Genomic DNA, 20,054 nt, shown 5'->3' on the forward strand with positions numbered 1-20,054 from the left:
CATAGGGAAGACTGGAGGGAAGGCCATAGGGAAGACTGGAGGGAAGGCCATAGGGAAGACTGGAGGGAAGGCCATAGGGAGGACTGGAGGCAAGACTGGAGGGAAGGCGATCGGGAGGACTGGAGGGAAGGCCATCGGGAGGACTGGAGGGAAGGCCATCGGGAGGACTGGAGGGAAGGCCATCGGGAGGACTGGAGGGAAGACCGGAGGTCAGGGTGATAACTGACAGTATGAATATCTCTATATTATTGCTAAGAGAAAGCTTTGTAGAGGACACCTTGTTCTACCTGACATAAACCCTTAGAGTTGGGTGAACAAAGACACGGATTTCTTGATCTTTGACTTGGAATTATACTGGAAATCTGACCGTTTTGCTCCAAGTGACAAGCAAATAATTCCTCCTTCTTCCGCAGGAAAGCCATTCATCCCCAAAAACCCCAAACGTGAGATCCCCAAAGAGGAGCAGATCACACTGGAGCCAGAGCTGGAGGAAGCCCTGGCCAACGCAACGGACGCTGAGATGTGCGATATCGCAGGTATGGTCCAAACCGGGTGTGTTCATTGATCACCCCTATATACTGTACATTCTACAAACTAATCACCCCTATATACTGTACAATCTACAAACTAATCACCCCTATATACTGTACAATCTACAAAATAATCACCCCTATATACTGTACATTCTACAAACTAATCACCCCTATATACTGTACAATCTACAAAATAATCACCCCTATATACCGTACAATCTACAAACTAATCAATACTGTCAGTGTCTATGGTATGGTATGGTGTGGGATGGTGTGGTGTGGTGTAGTGTGGTGTGGTGTGGGATGGTGTGGTGTGGGATGGTGTAGTATGGTGTAGTGTGGTGTGGTATGGAGTGGAATGGTATGGTGTAGTGTGGTGTGGTATGGTGTGGTGTGGGATTGTGTGGGATAGTATGGTGTGGGATAGTATGGTGTGGTGTGGGATGGTGTGGTATGGTATGGTGTGGGTTGGTATGGTGTGGTGTGGGATGGTGTGGTGTGGGATGGTGTGGGATAGTATGGTGTAGTGTGGTGTGGTATGGAGTGGAATGGTGTGGTGTAGTGTGGTGTGGGATAGTATGCTGTGGTGTGGGATAGTATGGTGTGGGATAGTATGGTGTGGGATAGTATGGTGTGGGATAGTATGATGTGGTGTGGGATGGTGTGGGATAGTATGGTGTGGTGTGGGATGGTGTGGGTTGGTATGGTGTGGTGTGGGATGGTGTGGTGTGGGATGGTGTGGGATAGTATGGTGTAGTGTGGTGTGATATGGAGTGGAATGGTATGGTGTAGTGTGGTGTGGGATGGTGTGGGATAGTATGGTGTGGTGTGGGATAGTATGGTGTGGGATGGGATAGTATGGTGTGGGATGGGATAGTATGGTGTGGGATAGTATGCTGTGGTGTGGGATAGTATGGTGTGGTGTGGGATGGTGTGGTATGGTATGGTGTGGTGTGGGATAGTATGGTGTGGTGTGGGATGGTGTGGGATAGTATGGTGTGGTGTGGGGTGGTGTGGTATGGTATGGTGTGGGATGGGATAGTATGGTGTGGGATGGGATAGTATGGTGTGGGATAGTATGGTGTGGTGTGGGATAGTATGGTGTGGGATGGGATAGTATGGTGTGGGATAGTATGCTGTGGTGTGGGATAGTATGGTGTGGTGTGGGATGGTGTGGGATAGTATGGTGTGGTGTGGGGTGGTGTGGTATGGTATGGTGTGGTGTGGGATGGTGTGGGATAGTATGGTGTGGTGTGGGGTGGTGTGGTATGGTATGGTGTGGTGTGGGATAGTATGGTGTGGTATGGTTTGGGTTGGTATGGTGTGGTGTGGGATAGTATGGTGTGGTATGGTGTGGGTTGGTATGGTGTGGTATGGTATGGTGTGGGGTGGTGTGGTGTGGTATGGTGTGGGTTGGTATGGTGTGGTATGGTGTGGGTTGGTATGGTGTGGAATGGTATGGTGTAGTGTGGTGTGGTATGGTGTGGGTTGGTTGTGGTGTGGTGTGCGATGGTATGGTATAGTCCAACACAGGTGTGTTCATAGATCATATCTAAAAACGAATGAATAGGCATGGTCCACTGTTGTCACCATCAGGAGACCCACCCTGAGAAATGTCATGCAGCCCTCACTGCAGCTTTATTATAACAATCTCTGGTAATCCTGCCATTGTGGTCCTTGTTCAGGCACTTCCTGTTATAGGGTGACAACGCTCTATTTCTATCTCTCAATTATACTCCTGTGTTGTCACCTTGTCACACGGGTTCCAAGTGGCTCAGGCATGGTCCACTGTTGTCACCATCAGGAAACCCGCCCTGAGAAATGCCACGCAGCCATTGCTGAAGTGGGTGTAATTAGGCTGCAGGAGATCAGCAGCACTGGAATGGAACAAAGGATGGAAAAGAGAAAACAAACAATTGTTGATGGGTGGAGTGCACACAACACGCCTAATGTCATTCGGTTCGGGTCACCATCTTCTTTAGGAGTGTAAGGCAGTGGCGGCGGTGACTCAGTGCGATTGAAGCTGCGAGCTAATCTGTGTTGGAAGGTCTGATGTGACTTAGTGGAGGAGTTATGTCCGTCTCCCGGAGACTTGACCCCGCACGGAGTGGAAGGATATCAGATCTCTGCAGTCAACAAGCTGATGTCACCATGAGGCATGGGGACAGAAAAGGGTCTCTGACACCCGGGCTACTAGAGAGCTACAAGCCGGGCCTGGAAAGGACCATTTAAAGGATCACTCCACCCCCCTGCAAAAAGTAATAAATGCAGCAACAATGAGGCCTGCAGGGCATTGCCCCCTTGGTCAGGTGCTGTATAAAGTCTGTTCTCCCAGCCTCAGGTACAGACCTTCTGGAGGAAGTGGGAGGAGAGATCACCGGGGTGCTCCGCCATAGTGGCAGATGCAGTGCCGAGACAAGGGCATCCAGCGCCCAGGGCAAATATGCCAAACTGCGCCCCCCGCCCTTACTTCAGGGTTAGGGTCAGGGGGCCCCTATACCTGCAATAACCCATTGCGCCAAGGGCAGCCGCTCCTCCTGCCCACCCCTTGTCCTGGCCCTGGGCAGATGGGACATATAGGAATTCTCTCAGACTTGGATGACGCAACCGTGTGGGCGGAGCCAGGACAGCCATGCTAAAATTCAAAAGATCACACAATTCTGCATGAAGATTCAATTAAGGATGGGGTGGGGGGGGGGGGTGTCTTCAAACAAAAATACGTGCAGGTTTACCTCCCCAACCCAACTTAAGCTGCAACGGCAAGTGGATGGGGGGGGGGGGGGGGGTTCTCCATAATACTGCCACGTAGGGCTGGGACAGGGGGTGGGCAGGAACAGCTGCCATGAGCACCGTGGTACATGTGAGGCGTGGGGGCACCACAAGGAGATTGTGAGGAGGGGATTGGTGTTGGGAGGGGGGCAGCAGGAGGCTAGGAGTGGTGATTTGAGGGGGGGGGGGGGGGGGTTTGTGTTGAAGGGAAGGATGGGTGAAGAGTATTTGTGCTAGGAGGGCAATTTGGGGAGGGGGGGGGGTTGTGCTAGAAAAGATAATATATACAGGGGGGGAGTATCTGTGCTAGGAGGAGAAACTTGGGGGGGGGGCGTTTGCTAGTGCTAGAAAAGGCAATATATATAAGGGGGGGGGGGATTTGAGCTAGAAGGGGAAATGGGGGGGGGGGGGTTGTGCTAGAAAAAGTAATATATCCAGTGGAAGGGGGTCTGTGCTAGGAGGGGAAATTTGGGCGGGGGGGGGGGCAAAAAGTAATATATATGGGGGAGGGGATTTTGACTAGAAGGGGGAAGTTGGGGGGGGGCTGCTATAAAAGTTAGGGGATTTGTGCTAGGTGGGGACATTATTTTTGGGAGTGAGATTTGTGCTAATAGGGATGTTTGGTAGGAGGGGGGCATTTGTGCTCGGAGGGGAAATTTGTGGGGAGGGAGGGATTTGTGCTAGGATGTAGGGGGTTTTGGTGTGGGGGGAGGGGATTTGTGCTCGGAGGGGAAATTTGAGGGGTAGAGGATTTGTGCTAGGAAGGGGGAATGTTTTTTTCAGATCCTCAGAGAGTTCTTTGCCATGAGGTGCCATGCTGAACTTCCAGTGACCAGTATGAGAGAGTGAGAGCGATAACACCAAATGTAACACACCTGCTCCCCATTCACACCTGAGACCTTGTAACACTAACCAGTCACATGACACCGGGGGGGGGGGATGTCTAATTGGGCCCAATTTGGACATTTTCACTTAGGGGTGTACTCACTTTTGTTGCCAGCGGTTTAGACATTAATGGCTGTGTGTTGAGTTATTTTGAGGGGACAGTAAATTTACACTGTTATACAAGCTGTACACTCACTACTTTACATTGTAGCAAAGTGTCATTTCTTCAGTGTTGTCACAATAAAAAGATAGAATAAAATATTTACACAAATGTGAGGGGTGTACTTACTTTTGTGAAATACTGTATAGGTCCCTGGAGAAAATGCTGTTCCAAGCTCCCACCAGTGCTGCTTACATTTCTAAAAGCGCTTTCCAACATGCGGAGGAAGAGAATGAGCCAAACCAGACTCTGATCCTGCTCTTCATATGACTTGGCCTTACCACCAGTCAGCAGCACCAAAAGGAGCCCGGAGCAGCACTTTCTCCAGGCATGGCACATTATTCAGCCCTTCTGATTCCTATTTAGTTAACATTGGAGCACAGGTTCACTTTAACACGTAGGTTCTTATTATTTTGTTTGCATTTTATTTTTGGATCTTCCCATTGAAATCATCAGTGAGGCGCTTGTATTGGAGCGGAGCGATCAGCACCCGGGGGCTCCGCAGTACAGTACAGTCCTCATGTCCTCACACCTCATTCCCACCCGAGTCTGTCCCATTCCCCCCACCTCAGCAGATCTGTAAGGCGCAGGAACCGTTCAGCTGTTATATTTGGAATTAGAGATCCTCTTACCCCCCACATACAGGAGACAGGAGTTTATTATGCAAGCTTTGTGACCCCCCTAGTGGACAGACATGATCACTGCAGTGTGTATGGTGAAGATACTACATATTTAATCCAGATAGTCAGCCTGGTTATAATGGGTGAGAATGTTCTATGTAAACAGAACATATCATGTGGCCCTTGGACCCATTAGTAGGCAGCCAGAGTGGGCCGTGGGGGACCAACTCTATATTAATGGGCATGGGGGACCAATGCCCTATTATTGGCCTGTGGAGGATTAACTGTATATTAATGACCATGGAAGGCCAACTCCATCTTATTGGCCATGTGGGACCAACTCCATCTTAATGGCCATGGGGAACCAACTCCATATTAATGGCTATATGGGACCAACTCCATATTAATGACCAGGGGGACCAACTCCATATTAATGGCCATGGAGGGCCAAATCCATATTAATGGCCATGGAGGGCCAACTCCATCTTAATGGATGTGGAGGACCATCTCTATATTAATGACAATGGGGACCAACTCCATATTAATGGCCATCAAGGGCCAACTTCATCTTAATGGCTATGGGGGTCCAGCTCCATCTTATTGGCAATGGAGGACCGATCTCATATTAATGGCTATGGGGGACCAACTTCCTATTAATGGCTATGGGGGACCAACTTCATAATAATGGCTATGGGGGACCAACTCTACATTAATGACCATAGAGGACCAACTCTATATTAATGACCATGGGGAACCAACTCCATCCTAGTGGCCATGGGGGACCAACTTCATCTTAATGGCCATGGGGAACCAACTCCATATTAATGGCTATATGGGACCAACTCCATATTAATGGCTATATGGGACCAACTCCATATTAATGGCTATATGGGACCAACTCTATATTAACGACCAGGGGGACCAACTCCATATTAATGGCCATGGAGGGCCAACTCCATCTTAATAGATGTGGAGGACCATCTCTATATTAATGACCATGGGGACCAACTCCATATTAATGGCCATCGAGGGCCAACTTCATCCAAATGGCTATGGGGGACCAACTCCATCTTATTGGCAATGGAGGACCAACCTCATAATAATGGCTATGGGGGACCAACTCCATATTAATGGCTATGGGGGACCAACTTCATATTAATGGCTATGGGGGACCAACTTCTTATTAATGGCTATGGGGGACCAACTTCACATTAATGGCTATGGGGACCAACTCTACATTAATGACCATAGAGGACCAACTCTATATTAATGACCATGGGGAACCAACTCCATCCTAATGGCCATGAGGGACCAACTCCATATTAATGGCTATGGGGAACCAACTCCATCTTAATGGCCATGGAGGCCAACTCCACACTATTGACCATGGAGGACCATCTCCATATTAATGAACATGGAGGACAAACTCCATATTGGTGGCCATTGGGGACAAACTGCCTATTAATGGCCTTAGGGGCAAACCCCATATTAGTGGCCATGATGGACCAACTGCCTATTAATAGCCATGGAGAGGCAACTCCATGATAAAGGCATAGGATGGCAACTTCATATGGATGACCATGTGAAGGGGAAGGGACAACTCCTTGTAAATAGTCATGGGGATGCAACTCCATATTAATGGCCATGGTGGGGGGGACTCCATAATAATGGCCAAGGTCTTGAATGGGATGACCAACCTATTTCGAGACCATCTAGGTCTGATAGGGGTCCATATAGTGTAACTGCACAGTATGGCTTTTCTAGCTCCCATTTTTAACTGACTTATATTGTTTTATTTTTGTCTCTTTCAGCCATCTTGGGGATGTACACATTGATGAGTAATAAGCAATACTACGACGCCATTACTTCTGGAATCATCACCAACACGGAGGGAATCAACAGTACGTACAATGCCTCTCCCTTGTCAACATCAATCCATTCAGTGCTTGTGTTGCCCAGTTGCTGCTGTGATTGCACAGACCTGGGCCTGAAAATGTATGTTATTGGGTCAAGAGAACCTGGTTTCACTGCATGCACTGTGCTCAGATGGTTCCACCCAAATACCCTCATTGGATCCTTTGGTACTTAAACTGTGCATTTGTTATCTGTGTGTTTTGATTGGCTGATCCATGATGTGGCCCTTTGTGCCTTATGGAGCTGGATAAACTAGTCAGCAACTTAACCAGCAACAATGGCGAGAAGGTTGGCCTTCTCTGGTTGGTCCAGGACGACCAACCAAACCTCACGGCTCAATGTATATGAAAACGGGTATAGTGACACCCAAGGTGTTGAGCTGAATGACTAAATAGACAAGCTAAAGGATGTGTGCACAAACCTAGGCAACCTTTGATAAAGAAGTTGCCTACATGACCTCCTCCATGCCATGGCATAGATATCCAGTTCTTTTCTTCCACAGGTGTGGTAAAGCCAGACCAATACAAACCTGTCCCTGATGAGCCACCCAACCCAACCAACGTGGAGGAAACCCTGCAGAAGATCAAAAGCAATGCCTCAGACTTAGAGGAAGTCAATCTGAATAATATCAAGGTAAGTGAAGGACATTCCATTGTCATTCATTGTTCATTCAGGGACACAAGATTCTGTTATTCTGGGACAATTGGAGGATCCTGCCACCTAACCTCCTAAAGGCGGCAGTAAACCCACAAGGCATAGACTATTCTATGAATTCTGTATTTCTCCTGAAGGGAGCAGTATACCCCACATGTCATAGACAATTCTTTAAATTCCATATTTCTCCTGAAGGCAGCAGTACAACCCACATGTCATAGACTATTCTATGAATTACATATTTCTCCTAAACGTGGCAATTTAACCCACGCCATAGACTATTCCATGTATTCCAGATTTCTCCTAAAGGTGGCAATTAGGCTGTTCCATTAATTCCACAACTCTTTTGAAGGCAACAGTAAAAACCCACATGTCATAGACTGTTCTTTGAATTCCATATTTCTCCTGAAGGTGGCAGTATAACCCATGCCATAGCATAGACTATTCTATGAATTCCATATTTCTCCTAAAGGTGGCAGTGTAACACGTGTCATAGACTATTCTATTTATTATAAAATTATCTTGTAGGCGGCAGTAAAACCCACATGTCATGTACTGTTCTATGATATCCATGTTTCTCCTAAAGGTGGCAGTATACCCCACATGTCATAGACTATTCTTCAAATTCCATATTTCTCCTGAAGATTGTTATAGTCAGTTATAACTCACACTGACTATTCTATGAACTACATATGTCTCCTGAAGGTAGCAGTATAACTCATGTCATTGACTATTCTATGAATTCCAGATTTCTCCTAAAGGTGGCAGTATAACCCACGTCATTGATTGTTCTATGAATTCCAAATTTCTCTTGAAAGCGGCAGTATAATCTGCATGTCATCGATTGTTCTATGAATTCCATATTTCGCCTGAAGGTGGCAGTATAACCCACATGTCATAGACTATTCTCTGAATTCCATATTTCTCCAAAAGGTGGCAGTATAATACACGTCATAGGCTATTCTATAAATTCCATATTTCTCCTGAAAGCGGCAGTATATCCCATCTGTCAAAGAGTTTTTGTCAATCCTGTGTCCCTCAATAGACTACAAAATGGTTTTATGGTAAGTTCAAAATATAATTTTTTATCATTCACTGAGGAACACAGGATTGTAGAATAGTCTATGACATGTGGGCTATACTGCCACCTTCAGGAGAAATGTAGAATTCATAGAATAGTCAATGAAATGTGGGCTATACTGCCACCTTCAGGAGAAATATGGAATTAATAGAATAGTCTATGACATATGGGTTATACTGACACCTTCAGGAGAAATATGGAATTAATAGAATAGTCTATGACATATGGGTTATACTGACACCTTCAGGAGAAACATGCAATTAATAGAATAGTCTTTGACATGTGGGTTATACTGCCACCTTCTGGAATTTAGGTGGTAGTAAGAATAACTGAATCCTGTGTCCCCAGGAATGAGGCTTCCTGGTGTGCAAGACAGTCATGACATAATTGCGGTAGTGGGTTGGTGGACTTTTTTCCAGGCAGAACCAATCATTGTAAATCTGTTGTCACTGTCTCTTGCAGGACGTTCCCATCCCGACGCTGAAGGAGGTCTGTGAGTCGATGAAAAGCAACACTCACGTCAAAAAGCTGACTTTAGTGGCCACCCGTAGTAATGACCCCGTGGCCTACGTAAGTTCCAGACTAAGTCTTTAAAATTTTTAACCTTTATTTATTTTTATTTTTTTTATTTTTTTACAAAAGCTGCAGCTTTCATAATTAAATACTTGGTGATCCTGCCATAAAAATCTTTGTTTAGGCACTTCCTGTTATAGGATGACAACTGTGTCCCAAAATGTGCCCCATGAGTTGTCACCCTCTCACATGTGTCTCTGATGGTGACTACAAGTGGCAGCGCCCCCCATGCATTGTGCATGTATAGCTCACTGTTATCACAAAGCCAGTCAAGAGCAATGCTGTGCAGCTGACACTGCATGAAGATAGGAAGTGGCTGAAAAAAGGGGGCAGGAGAACAGCAGCTCTGAGATGCAAAACAGGATGAAAATTGACAATTTAAATTCTAGTTAAAATTCTGTGCGCAAAACAAGCCAACTATCATCCAGTATGGGTTTAACCTATTTTATTCAAGCTGCTATATCAACAATTGATCACTAGATGGCAACACAGAGCAAGAGCACCCAAAGCGCAGGCTATTTTATTCAAGCTGCTATATTAACAATTGACCACTAGATGGCAACACAGAGCTAGGAGCACCCAAAGCGCAGGCTATTTTATTCAAGCTGCTATTTAACAATTGACCACTAGATGGCAACACAGAGCTAGGAGCACCCAAAGCGCAGGCTATTTTATTCAAGCTGCTATATTAACAATTGACCACTAGATGGCAACACAGAGCTAGGAGCACCCAAAGCGCAGGCTATTTTATTCAAGCTGCTATTTAACAATTGACCACTAGATGGCAACACAGAGCTAGGAGCACCCAAAGGGCAGGCTATTTTATTCAAGCTTCTATAATAACAACAATTGACCACTAGATGGCAACACAGAGCTGGAGCACCCAAAGCGCAGGCTATTTTATTCAAGCTGCTATATTAACAATTGACCACTAGATGGCAACACAGAGCTGGAGCACCCAAAGCACAGGCTATTTTATTCAAGCTGCTATATTAACAATTGACCACTAGATGGCAACACAGAGCTGGAGCACCCAAAGTGCAGGCTATTTTATTCCAGCTGCTATATTAACAATTGACCACTAGATGGCAACACAGAGTTAAAGCACCCAAAGCGCAGGCTATTTTATTCAAGCTGCTATATTAACAATTGACCACTAGATGGCAACACAGAGCTGGGGGACCCAAAGCGCAGGCTATTTTATTCAAGCTGCTATATTAACAATTGACCACTAGATGGCAACACAGAGCTAGGAGCACCCAAAGCGCAGGCTATTTTATTCAAGCTGCTATATTAACAATTGACCACTAGATGGCAACAAAGAGCTGGAGCACCCAAAGCGCACCAGATGGATCACAAAATGCATAAGAGAAGACATCGCTTACGTCAACGCGCGGCCACCCCCCCTCCCCCCCCCCCTACACGCTCTATCCATCCGATGGTAAATTGCTTGTCTGTAATGGATGTTCATTAACTACGTTCTCCTCTCTGAATGTAAAGTAATTGAATTAAAAAGCCATTTTGCAGGCCCAGGACTTGAAATCCATTACTTTTATTACCTTTCATCTGCAAATTAGCAAATAATGTGCCCAAAAAAAAAAAAAAAAAAAAAATGAAATGTAATTTTGTTTATAAGCTGCTTTTTTTTTTTTTTTTTAAATGAGGGTTTGGAGGGGAAAGCGGGATGAGCGGGGCTCAATTATAAAACTAGAACAGGGAAAAATGGAAGTTTTGTTGGTTTCTTGGCTTCTGGACGTCATTTTCTGAGCGTAGGTAAGGGGGGGAGCGTTCGAGCGCCATAGTACCCCAGGCGGTCAGAGTGAGGCCACTTTGTTGCGACACATGAATTCTGTGTTCATATAAATCATTGCTTTCAAAATTTTATATATTAAGAAATTATTTATTTTTATTATTTTTTGGGGTCTTTTATGTGCTTACAAAATTATTATTATTATTATTCAGGATTTCTATAGTGCCAGCAGTTTACGCAGCGCTTTACAATGTTAGAGGGAGACAATACAATGAATGAATAAAATGAATAGAGATCTGAATTTCCTAATACACGCTTAGGGCCCATTCACATCTCCAAACTCCAAATCGCTGGAGGGGAAAAAAAAAAAAAAAAGATTCTCTATGGAGACGGTTCACATCTACACTCCGATTCACTTGAAACCAAACGCCTGAAGATTAAAAAAGTTCTAGAGCTTTTTTTTTTTTGAAGCTCAAATTGGGCAGATTTGTGTGTTTTTGGCACAATTTTATTCCTTTAGAAAAGAATGGAAAACGCGCGACTTTTTCTGCTCAAATTAAAAAAATTAAAAACAAATAAATAAATAGTAATATATAAACAAATAAATGTTAAATAAATACACAACTAACTAAAAACCATCATAAATAAATAATTAAAAAAATGAAATAAATTAATAGTATGTAATAATAAATAAATAAATAATAACCCCTAACCTTAAAAAAAATATTACATTTATTATTAATATCAATATTGATAATAATAATAAACACCCAATTAATTAAATAAATTAATATTAATATTATTTTTATTATTAACCACTTAAGCCCCAGCCCTATTTCGGACACTTTTTGTTTACAAGTTAAAACTAGTACAGTATTTTTTCCTAGAAAACTACTTAGAACCCCCAAACATTATATATATTTTTTTAGCAAAGACTCTGGAGAATAAAATGTCGGACATTGCAAAATTTTTTGTCAGGCGGTATTTGCGCAGCGGTCTTTAAAACGCCATTTTTTTGGAAAAAAATTGAAAAATCACATTTCACTGCATTTAAAAAATACTAAACAGTAAAGTTAGCCCATTTTTTTTGTATATTGTGAAAGATGATGTCACGCCGAGTAAATAGATACCCAACATGTTACGGTTTAAAATTGCGCCCCCCCGTGGGATAGCGACAAACTACGGTCAATAGAGATCTCAATCTGCGACGCTTTAAATTTATTTAACGGTTACCAGTTTAGAGTTAGAGTGTATCTCTTTTTTTTTAAATTATTGCCCACGCTCTAGCGATCGCAGCGATACCTCACATGTGGGGTTTGAACAGCGATTTCATTTGCGGCTCGACTTGCGCATACGTTTTTTTTCATGCGCGAGCTAATGGTGACGGGGGCGGCTAAATTTTTTTTTTTTCCTATTTATTTAATTTAATTATTTATTTAAAAAAAATAAAAAATCTGATCACTTTTATTGCTGTCACAAGCAATGTAAACATCCCTTGTGACACCAATATGCAGTGACAGGTACACTTTATGGAGGGATTGAGGGTCTAAAAGACCCCAAACCCCTCCACTACACTTCCCTGTATGCAAAACGCCGAAAACTGCATTTTGCATACAGCCGTTTTTTAAAACTGCCGCCTTTTGCAGCACAGTAACCCGGAAGTGACGTCATGGACGCCGCCTCCGGGTTACGTCATCGGAGACCCGATCGAAGCCGTTTCCGGCATTCATCGGGACTCCATCCAGCCGGCGGATGTGCCGGCTGGGTGCTCGGGGCTCCCGGTGGGATGGGAGCCCCGGTAAAAGCCACGGAAGGCGGCGGGAGGGGGGGGGGACGTCCCCTCCCGCACCCCCGGGTAACGATCGAGCGGCTCCCGAGCCGCATCGGTCGTTACCGACGGAAAGCCGACCGTCGGCTCTAAACCACGGTACCTGGATGGTGCCTCTATCTAGCTATAACCCCGCAAAGTCTGCTGACGTTAATTAACGTCAGTTTGCGGTAAGTGGTTAATAATAATAATAATGTCAAAGTGCTACATTCACACCTGAGCGTAGCGTTTTCACGTGTTTTTTACCGCGATTTTTACTGCGTTTTTACTGCGTTTTACAGGCGTTTTTTGTGCAGGTGTTTTTAAAATTGAATAGAGACCAATGGAAAACGCCTGTAATCTGCCCAAAAAGAAGCTCATGTACTTTTTTGAGCGTTGGGCGTTTTGCTCACAGCGTCAAAACGCTCAGATGTGAACAGGGGCCATTGAAATGAATAGGATTTGTCTTGTTGGGCGTTTTGAGAGCTGATCCTAGAGCAGAAAAACTCCCCAAAAACGCCCCAAAACGCCTACATGTGAACGGAGCCTAATGGATATATATTGGGTAGGTAAGTAGGCTGCAGCCTCCCCCAGAAATATAGTCAGAGACTATATAAAATATGAAATCTAGGTATGGGAATGGTGCTGTCTACTGTAAGGTATGTCGATAAATTGACAGAAAAGTGTGTAAAGGCATGCACAAAGATGAATAAATAAATAAATATCAATATGGCACAAAAATAAATAATAATTTAAAAAATATAATGTGGCAAAAGGTGCGACCCTTATAAAGTATTTAAATAAATAACAATTGCAGTGTATAAAGTGACTGAGTGCATAAAGGGTTGTAAAATATAAATATAAATGGGTCCAATAAAAGTGCAAGGGTAAATAATACAACAAGTTATTTAATAATTAAAGTGACCAGTGCAATTAATGAAATCTACATAAAGTGACTCAGTGGCAGCAAAAAACTGTGCTGTATATATATCTGGTGCATCAAAAATGATAATCGATAAATAAAGATAAACTAAGTGACAAAAAAGGTTGGTGATCCAATAAAGTGACAAAGTGACAAAATTAGTCCCATATAAGTGACAAAATTCTTCATATGGAATACTGGAATCAACCCCGTGGTAGGTGAGGTGCTCGGTGCCCCTAAGGTTGGTAGCCCACTCACCAGAAATACCCACCCCACACAGGGGTAAAGAGCGGGTATATAGATACAGGAGGTAATCCCTCTGGTGGATCCTGATCCTCTCCGGGGGTCCTGGGGTTAGGGGTATGTCAGGAGTACCCAGTAGGGCTCCGGAATGGTTCCTACAGGAATGCCCAGGCCTCGGGGGGGTCCGCTCTCATATAAAATATATGCTCCAATCACAGCCAGGTATAGCGGGACAAGGTGTAGGCAGGTGGTTCACGTAGGGCAAAAAAAGGCCAATAGTTTAATATTGCTTAAACTCTTTATTCACATTAACACATAAAATCGGGTACTCACAATGATCCAATGTAAAACAAGCGTGTAACACAGAGATCCTCAAACTACGGCCCTCCAGCTGTTGCAGAACTACACATCCCATGAGGCATTGTAAAACTCTGACAATCACAGACATGACAAGGCATGATGGGAATTGTAGTTCCTGAACAACTGGAGGGCCATAGTTTAAAGACCCCTGGTTTAACAGGTCTTTGGAACGCAATGCGCTCCACCCTAGTGCCGGAACCGGAAGTGATGCCACGGCGCTGTACGCGTTTCGTCATCCAACGTCTTCAGCAGCGCCGGGTCACCTCCGGTTGCCTCCCATTTGTATAGAGATATATATATATATATATAGAACCAGTAATATTTTCTTCAGATAATACTGATCAGTCGTAAAAGATGGTGCATAAGATGACTCTGAATGGTCTGAAGGTGTAGGCTCTCCAGTTGTGTTGTAGGTAATTGGTATGTCACTGCCTTTTGACATAGATCCCCAGAGGCAATCACACTGCCCTCTAATTGTGACCAAATATTTTTTTATCTGTTTCCAGGCTGTAGCCGAAATGTTGAAGGTAAACAAGACTTTGGAGAGTCTGAATATCGAGTCAAATTTTATCTCCAGTGCGGGGATGTTGGCCGTCATTCAGGCCATGAAGCACAACTCTACATTGAATGAACTCAAGGTGGATAACCAGGTAATGTTACTTTACGTGCGCTTGGCTTGTGTTTGTGTTACCTAAACCCACAACAGTAAAGCATGCTTGTTAGTCCTCTTACACACGATAGGCCCCTTTCACACAGGCACACCCAGGGGCTGACTGGCAACCTTTGGCCCAGGGGGCAAGTACAAACCAGAAGCCCATGGTGCAGCGAATTGGCATTGCTCCTACTATCCCTCTTTCAGGCCTCCTCCTGACCCCCATTCCAGGCTGAAGCTCCGCTCCAGGTACTCTCTACTCACTGGCCAAATCTGAATTGCTGACCTGGCCAGCAGGGGGCGACTGTGGGGAGCTGGGGCAGCTTGATCGGGGCTGGCTGGGGGAGGGGAGTCTCCAGTGGGGCATGGAACTGGCCTCTGTTCAGACACTATTTACACCATCCATGCTGGGGAGGGGTGCGCTCTGTCCTTGTCTTTATTTCATACTCAGTAGGTCAGTGGTGGGGACTTTTTACTTCTCTTCACCAAGAATCCTTTAGGCATTTCTGTGGCAGAAGCGGTGCAGCCTTTTTAATGGGGCATCAGAGCGGCACGGAGGGCAATTGCCTCCCTGCCCCCTGGCCCAGTCCTCCCCTGCACCGCCCGACGGAGTCCGTTCTGCTCAGCGGGGGGGGGGGGGGGTCGATTCGGGGGTTCTAGGAGTCAATGGGCGGGTTATGTTGCAGAGTTGAGGTGGAAAGGCTGATGTCCTTCTACAACCGAAATTCTTCAACTTGTTCCAGTAACAACTATCTAAGATGGGATATTCCTTACGTTGAAGAGATGTCCTCTTACTTTGTGTGTAGGTTTGTTTAGGAAAAAAATTGACACATAAAACAAGCTCTTCCCTACTCCCTATCCAAAATGAAAAAGTTTCCTTATAGTCTTAGGTAAAAGGAAAAAAAATAGATACATTGCAATTAGTTTCTCTGAAAGACCAAGGGATCTACAATGTATCAATGGTTGTATACATTTTACCAAGCACCTATTTCCTGGGCTTCGATGTTAATGCAAAGCAAGTAGCACTGCCACTCAGGTCGGGACCTTGGCTGTCAAACTGACAGCAGGTTCTTGTATCTACACTAGCCTTCCTCAACCATTTTAAACACAGCGGAACCCTTAAAATAAATTTCTGGTCTCAGGGAACCCCTGCTAAAAATTAAAAATTTACAACTCATGACACATTAGTGTGATGGTCAGTGGGAAGAATGCTCCTTACTCTTGTCATCATTGGGAAGAATTACCCCCCTTACAGATAGCTAAAAGGAACAATGGTGTCATTGGGAACTTATCAGAAATTGCCCATTGCTCAAGGAACCTCTAGCAACCTCAGGAGGAACCCATAGCAATCTCAGGAGAAAACCTAGAATTCCACGGAACCCTGGTTGAGAAACCCTGCCCTACACGCATGGGCATATGCTTAGAGGGTGAGAACTGAGCTCTCAGTGACTGAATTTTCAACTCTTGTTCCCTATTGCAGCATCAGAACCTTGGAGACACGGTAGAGATGGAGATGGCCTCTATGATTGAGAACTGTCCTTCTATTATTCGATTCGGGTACCATTTTACACAGCAGGGACCAAGGGCTCGGGCATCATCGGCAATCACCAGAAACCTGGAGCTCCGTAAGTATCCCACTGGGCAGTAGAGAAGTCCCTAGGAGTGTCCAGCACTGTGCCACTCCACCCAAATATGGAGTACTGTTGGGAAGTGCAGGTTCCTACACCATGGCACACACAGGTGTCTTCAGTGTTGTCTTAGCAAATAATATCCTAACTGGTGGGGAAAAAAAATAAAATTTAAAGGCTAACATGACTTTTTATACTATGTTACACCCATATTTAGAATGTAACATGGTGACGATGGGGGCATAAGGTAGACTTAGCCTTTAATTTCTGAGGTAAGGTTGACATAGCGGAAGCCATGCTGTTCTTCATGAGCTGTTGTCTCTTATTTTCTCAGGTCGCCAGAGCAAAAAGAAGAACCCCTAATGTGTCCAGATACTTGCCAGATATCCAGCCTCATTCATCTTCTAGTTGGTGTCCACCATTTAGTGTTCATCCCGTTTTTGTACGATCATCATATGGATAGAGGAAATATGCCATCTTCTCATGTGTTCCACATATGTCCCCACCCATTCTCTTCTGCCGAAGTCCCTAGGCCACCTTCTTGTCCCTGGTCATTGATGTCCTACAGAGATCCCTATGTGTACACACAAGGGGTCGGTCATTTTGTCTGTCAGTCTGAACCAATATATGTAAGACCATAATTGCAAAGGACTGGCCTCACACCAATGATGTCAGCGTTTCAAAAGAACTTTATTGTTCCAGACATGCACACAGAAGCCCCCCTGGGGCCTTTCCATTGTGACGCATTTCACCTTTGGATAGACAAGCTTAATCATAGAGATAAACGTCTTATCTCTACAATTAAGTGCCAACCCAGGATGAAATGTGTCAAAGTGGGGAGGTCCCAGTTGGGGCTTCTGGGTGCTTGTCTGGAAACTCACTTAGGCACAATGGAAGCTGTCATTTTGTAATCTGTCTTAATATTTATAAGGTTGAGTCCTACCATTTCCCTAATTACAAAGGCAGCCATTTTGGCAACTGACCTTGTATGTAGAAGAATGAGGTCTAGCAGTATCACCGGATAGAAGGTAGCTGACATTTTGGAAGTTTAAACCATATCTCTGGGTTCAAGGCCCACTATTAAATTAGAAACGTACATGTTGGGGAAATGACAAACAGCCACCTTAGCTTACCCACCGCCATTGGCCACTGTAGTTCTAATGCGTGTTTTAAGTCTATAACAATGGTCACCATCCCGTAATAAACCTCCAGTCCCAATACAATGGTCAGCTCCCCGTAATACACATTGAGGCCCAATACAATGGTCCCTTCCCAGTAATACACCTCCAGGCCCAATACAACGGTCAGCTCCCCGTAATACACATTGAGGCCCAATACAATGGTCCCTTCCCAGTAATACACCTCCAGGCCAAATACAATGGTCCCTTCCCAGTAATACACCTCCAGGCCAAATACAATGGTCAGCTTCCAGTAATACACCTCCAGGCCCAATACAATGGTCAGCTCCCAGTAATACACCTCCAGGCCCAATACAATGGTCAGCTCCATGTAATAAACCTCCAGGACCAATACAATGGTCAGCAACAAGTAATACACCTCCAGACCCAATACCATGGTGAGCTCCCTGTAATACATCTCCAGGCCCAATACCATGGTCAGCTCCCTGTAATACACCTCCAGGCCCAATACAATGGTCAGCGCCCAGTAATACACCTCCAGGCCCAATACAATGGTCAGCAACCAGTAATACACCTCCAGGCCCAATACCATGGTCAGCAACCAGTAATACACCTCCAGGCCCAATACCATGGTCATCTCCCTGTAATACACATCCAAGCCCAATACAAAATGGTCAGCTCTCCGTAATACACATTGAGGCCCAATACAATGGTCCCTTCCCAGTAATACACCTCCAGGCCCAATACAATGGTCACTTCCCAGTAATACACTTCCAGGCCCAATACAACGGTCAGCTCCCAGTAATACACCTCCAGGCCCAATACAATGGTCAGCAACCAGTAATACACCTCCAGGCCCAATACAATGGTCACTTCCCAGTAATACACTTCCAGGCCCAATACAATGGTCAGCTCCCAGTAATACACCTCCAGACCCAATACCATGGTCAGCAACCAGTAATACACCTCCAGGCCCAATACCATGGTCAGCTCCCTGTAATACACCTCCAAGCCCAATACAATGGTCAGCTCCCAGTAATACACCTCCAGGCCCAATACAATGGTCAGCAACCGGTAATACACCTCCAGACCCAATACAGTAGTCAGCAACCAGTAATACACCTCCAGGCCCAATACCATGGTCAGCAACCAGTAATACACCTCCAGGCCCAATACCATGGTCAGCTCCCTGTAATACACCTCCAAGCCCAATACAATGGTCAGCAACCAGTAATACACCTCCAGACCCAGTACAATGGTCAGCTCCTAGTAATACACCTCCAGGCCCAATACAATGGTCAGCTCACCGCAATACACCGCTCCAAGCTCACAACAATGGCTGCCTTCCCATATGTAGACCTCCAGGTCCTGCTTGCTTGTAGCTGAAGATGTGAAATTGAGTGTAGGTGGAAGGGGTGATATCGGTAAAGTATAAATTAATTGTATTTAAAAGTTGTAAATAAAGTAAGTTTTACCTGTTTTCTTTTTGTTTTCTTTACCTCCCTTTCTTTTTCTCCAGTCTGTTTTTTTTTTTCGTTTAAAAGATAAACCAAAAAACTGCATACAAATATGCCCAAAATACCCCTAAATATTTCCCTGCCAATGTAAACCAGGTGTGTTATTTACATCTCCAGAACTCCTCTTTGATGCGTCAGCATTCTCCAAAGGTTGATAGGAAGGCAGAGGTTGTGTCAAACATGACCATAATGTCTGGTACATGCCTCAACCCCATCTTCTGCTAGAGTACATTTTTGCCCCTTCTGTCACTGCAAGGAACACATTATATGACTAGCTAGAAGCATGTAACCCCCCCCCCCCCCCCCTTCCTTACCTCAAATAATTGAATTCAGAGGATTCCAGCGAAGGGTCCTGTTAATACTCCAGCATACAAAGACATGGTATACAACTGTGCTCTTCCAACCTTTGGTAAAGGACCTTTGCTGTTCCACCATGACTGTGTCCCCGTGTACAAAGCCAGCTCCATAAAGACATGGTTTGACCAGTTTGGTGTGAAGGAAGTTGAGTGTCCTGCACAGAGCCCTGACCTCAACCCTACTGAACACCTTTAGGTTGAATTAGAATGCTAGTTGTGAGCCAGGTCTTCTCAATCAATATCAGTACCTGACCTCACAAATGTTTTTTTTGGATGAATGGACACAAATTCCCCCAGACACTCCAAAATCTTGTGGAAAACCTTCCCAGAAGAGTGGAAGATGTAATATTGTAACAATCTTACAGGCTCACCTGAGTCAGAGGACAGCTGGCTGGAGGTAGGAGTGGAGCTCAGTGGCAAGGATCGAAGGCAGGTAGTAGGTGCAGGAGGTCTGGCGGAGGCGTGGTCAGGCAATCCGGATAGGCTACGGT

At 44.9% G+C, this 20,054-nt stretch overlaps 1 protein-coding gene across 2 annotated transcripts in view; it reads left to right on the forward strand.

Moving 5' to 3' along the window:
- The window catches only part of TMOD4 (tropomodulin 4), a 40,071-nt gene extending 22,736 nt beyond the window's left edge, over positions 1-17,335 (forward strand). Inside the window, exons 4-10 of one of the 2 annotated variants that reach the window (XM_082275330.1) lie at positions 414-536; positions 6,779-6,868; positions 7,384-7,514; positions 9,079-9,186; positions 14,778-14,921; positions 16,404-16,548; positions 16,886-17,334. In XM_082275330.1, the coding sequence (XP_082131456.1) occupies positions 414-536; positions 6,779-6,868; positions 7,384-7,514; positions 9,079-9,186; positions 14,778-14,921; positions 16,404-16,548; positions 16,886-16,914 (770 nt within the window). In that variant the 3' untranslated portion in view covers positions 16,915-17,334. Of the gene's footprint in view, positions 1-413; positions 537-6,778; positions 6,869-7,383; positions 7,515-9,078; positions 9,187-14,777; positions 14,922-16,403; positions 16,549-16,885 lie in introns of both variants that reach the window. The other variant, XM_082275329.1, reaches the window with a different exon arrangement.
- The last annotated feature ends 2,719 nt before the right edge of the window (positions 17,336-20,054 follow it).

The sequence above is a fragment of the Pelophylax lessonae genome, assembly GCF_965119305.1.
Source record: "Pelophylax lessonae genome assembly, chromosome: 13".
Classification (NCBI taxonomy): Eukaryota; Metazoa; Chordata; class Amphibia; order Anura; family Ranidae; genus Pelophylax; species Pelophylax lessonae.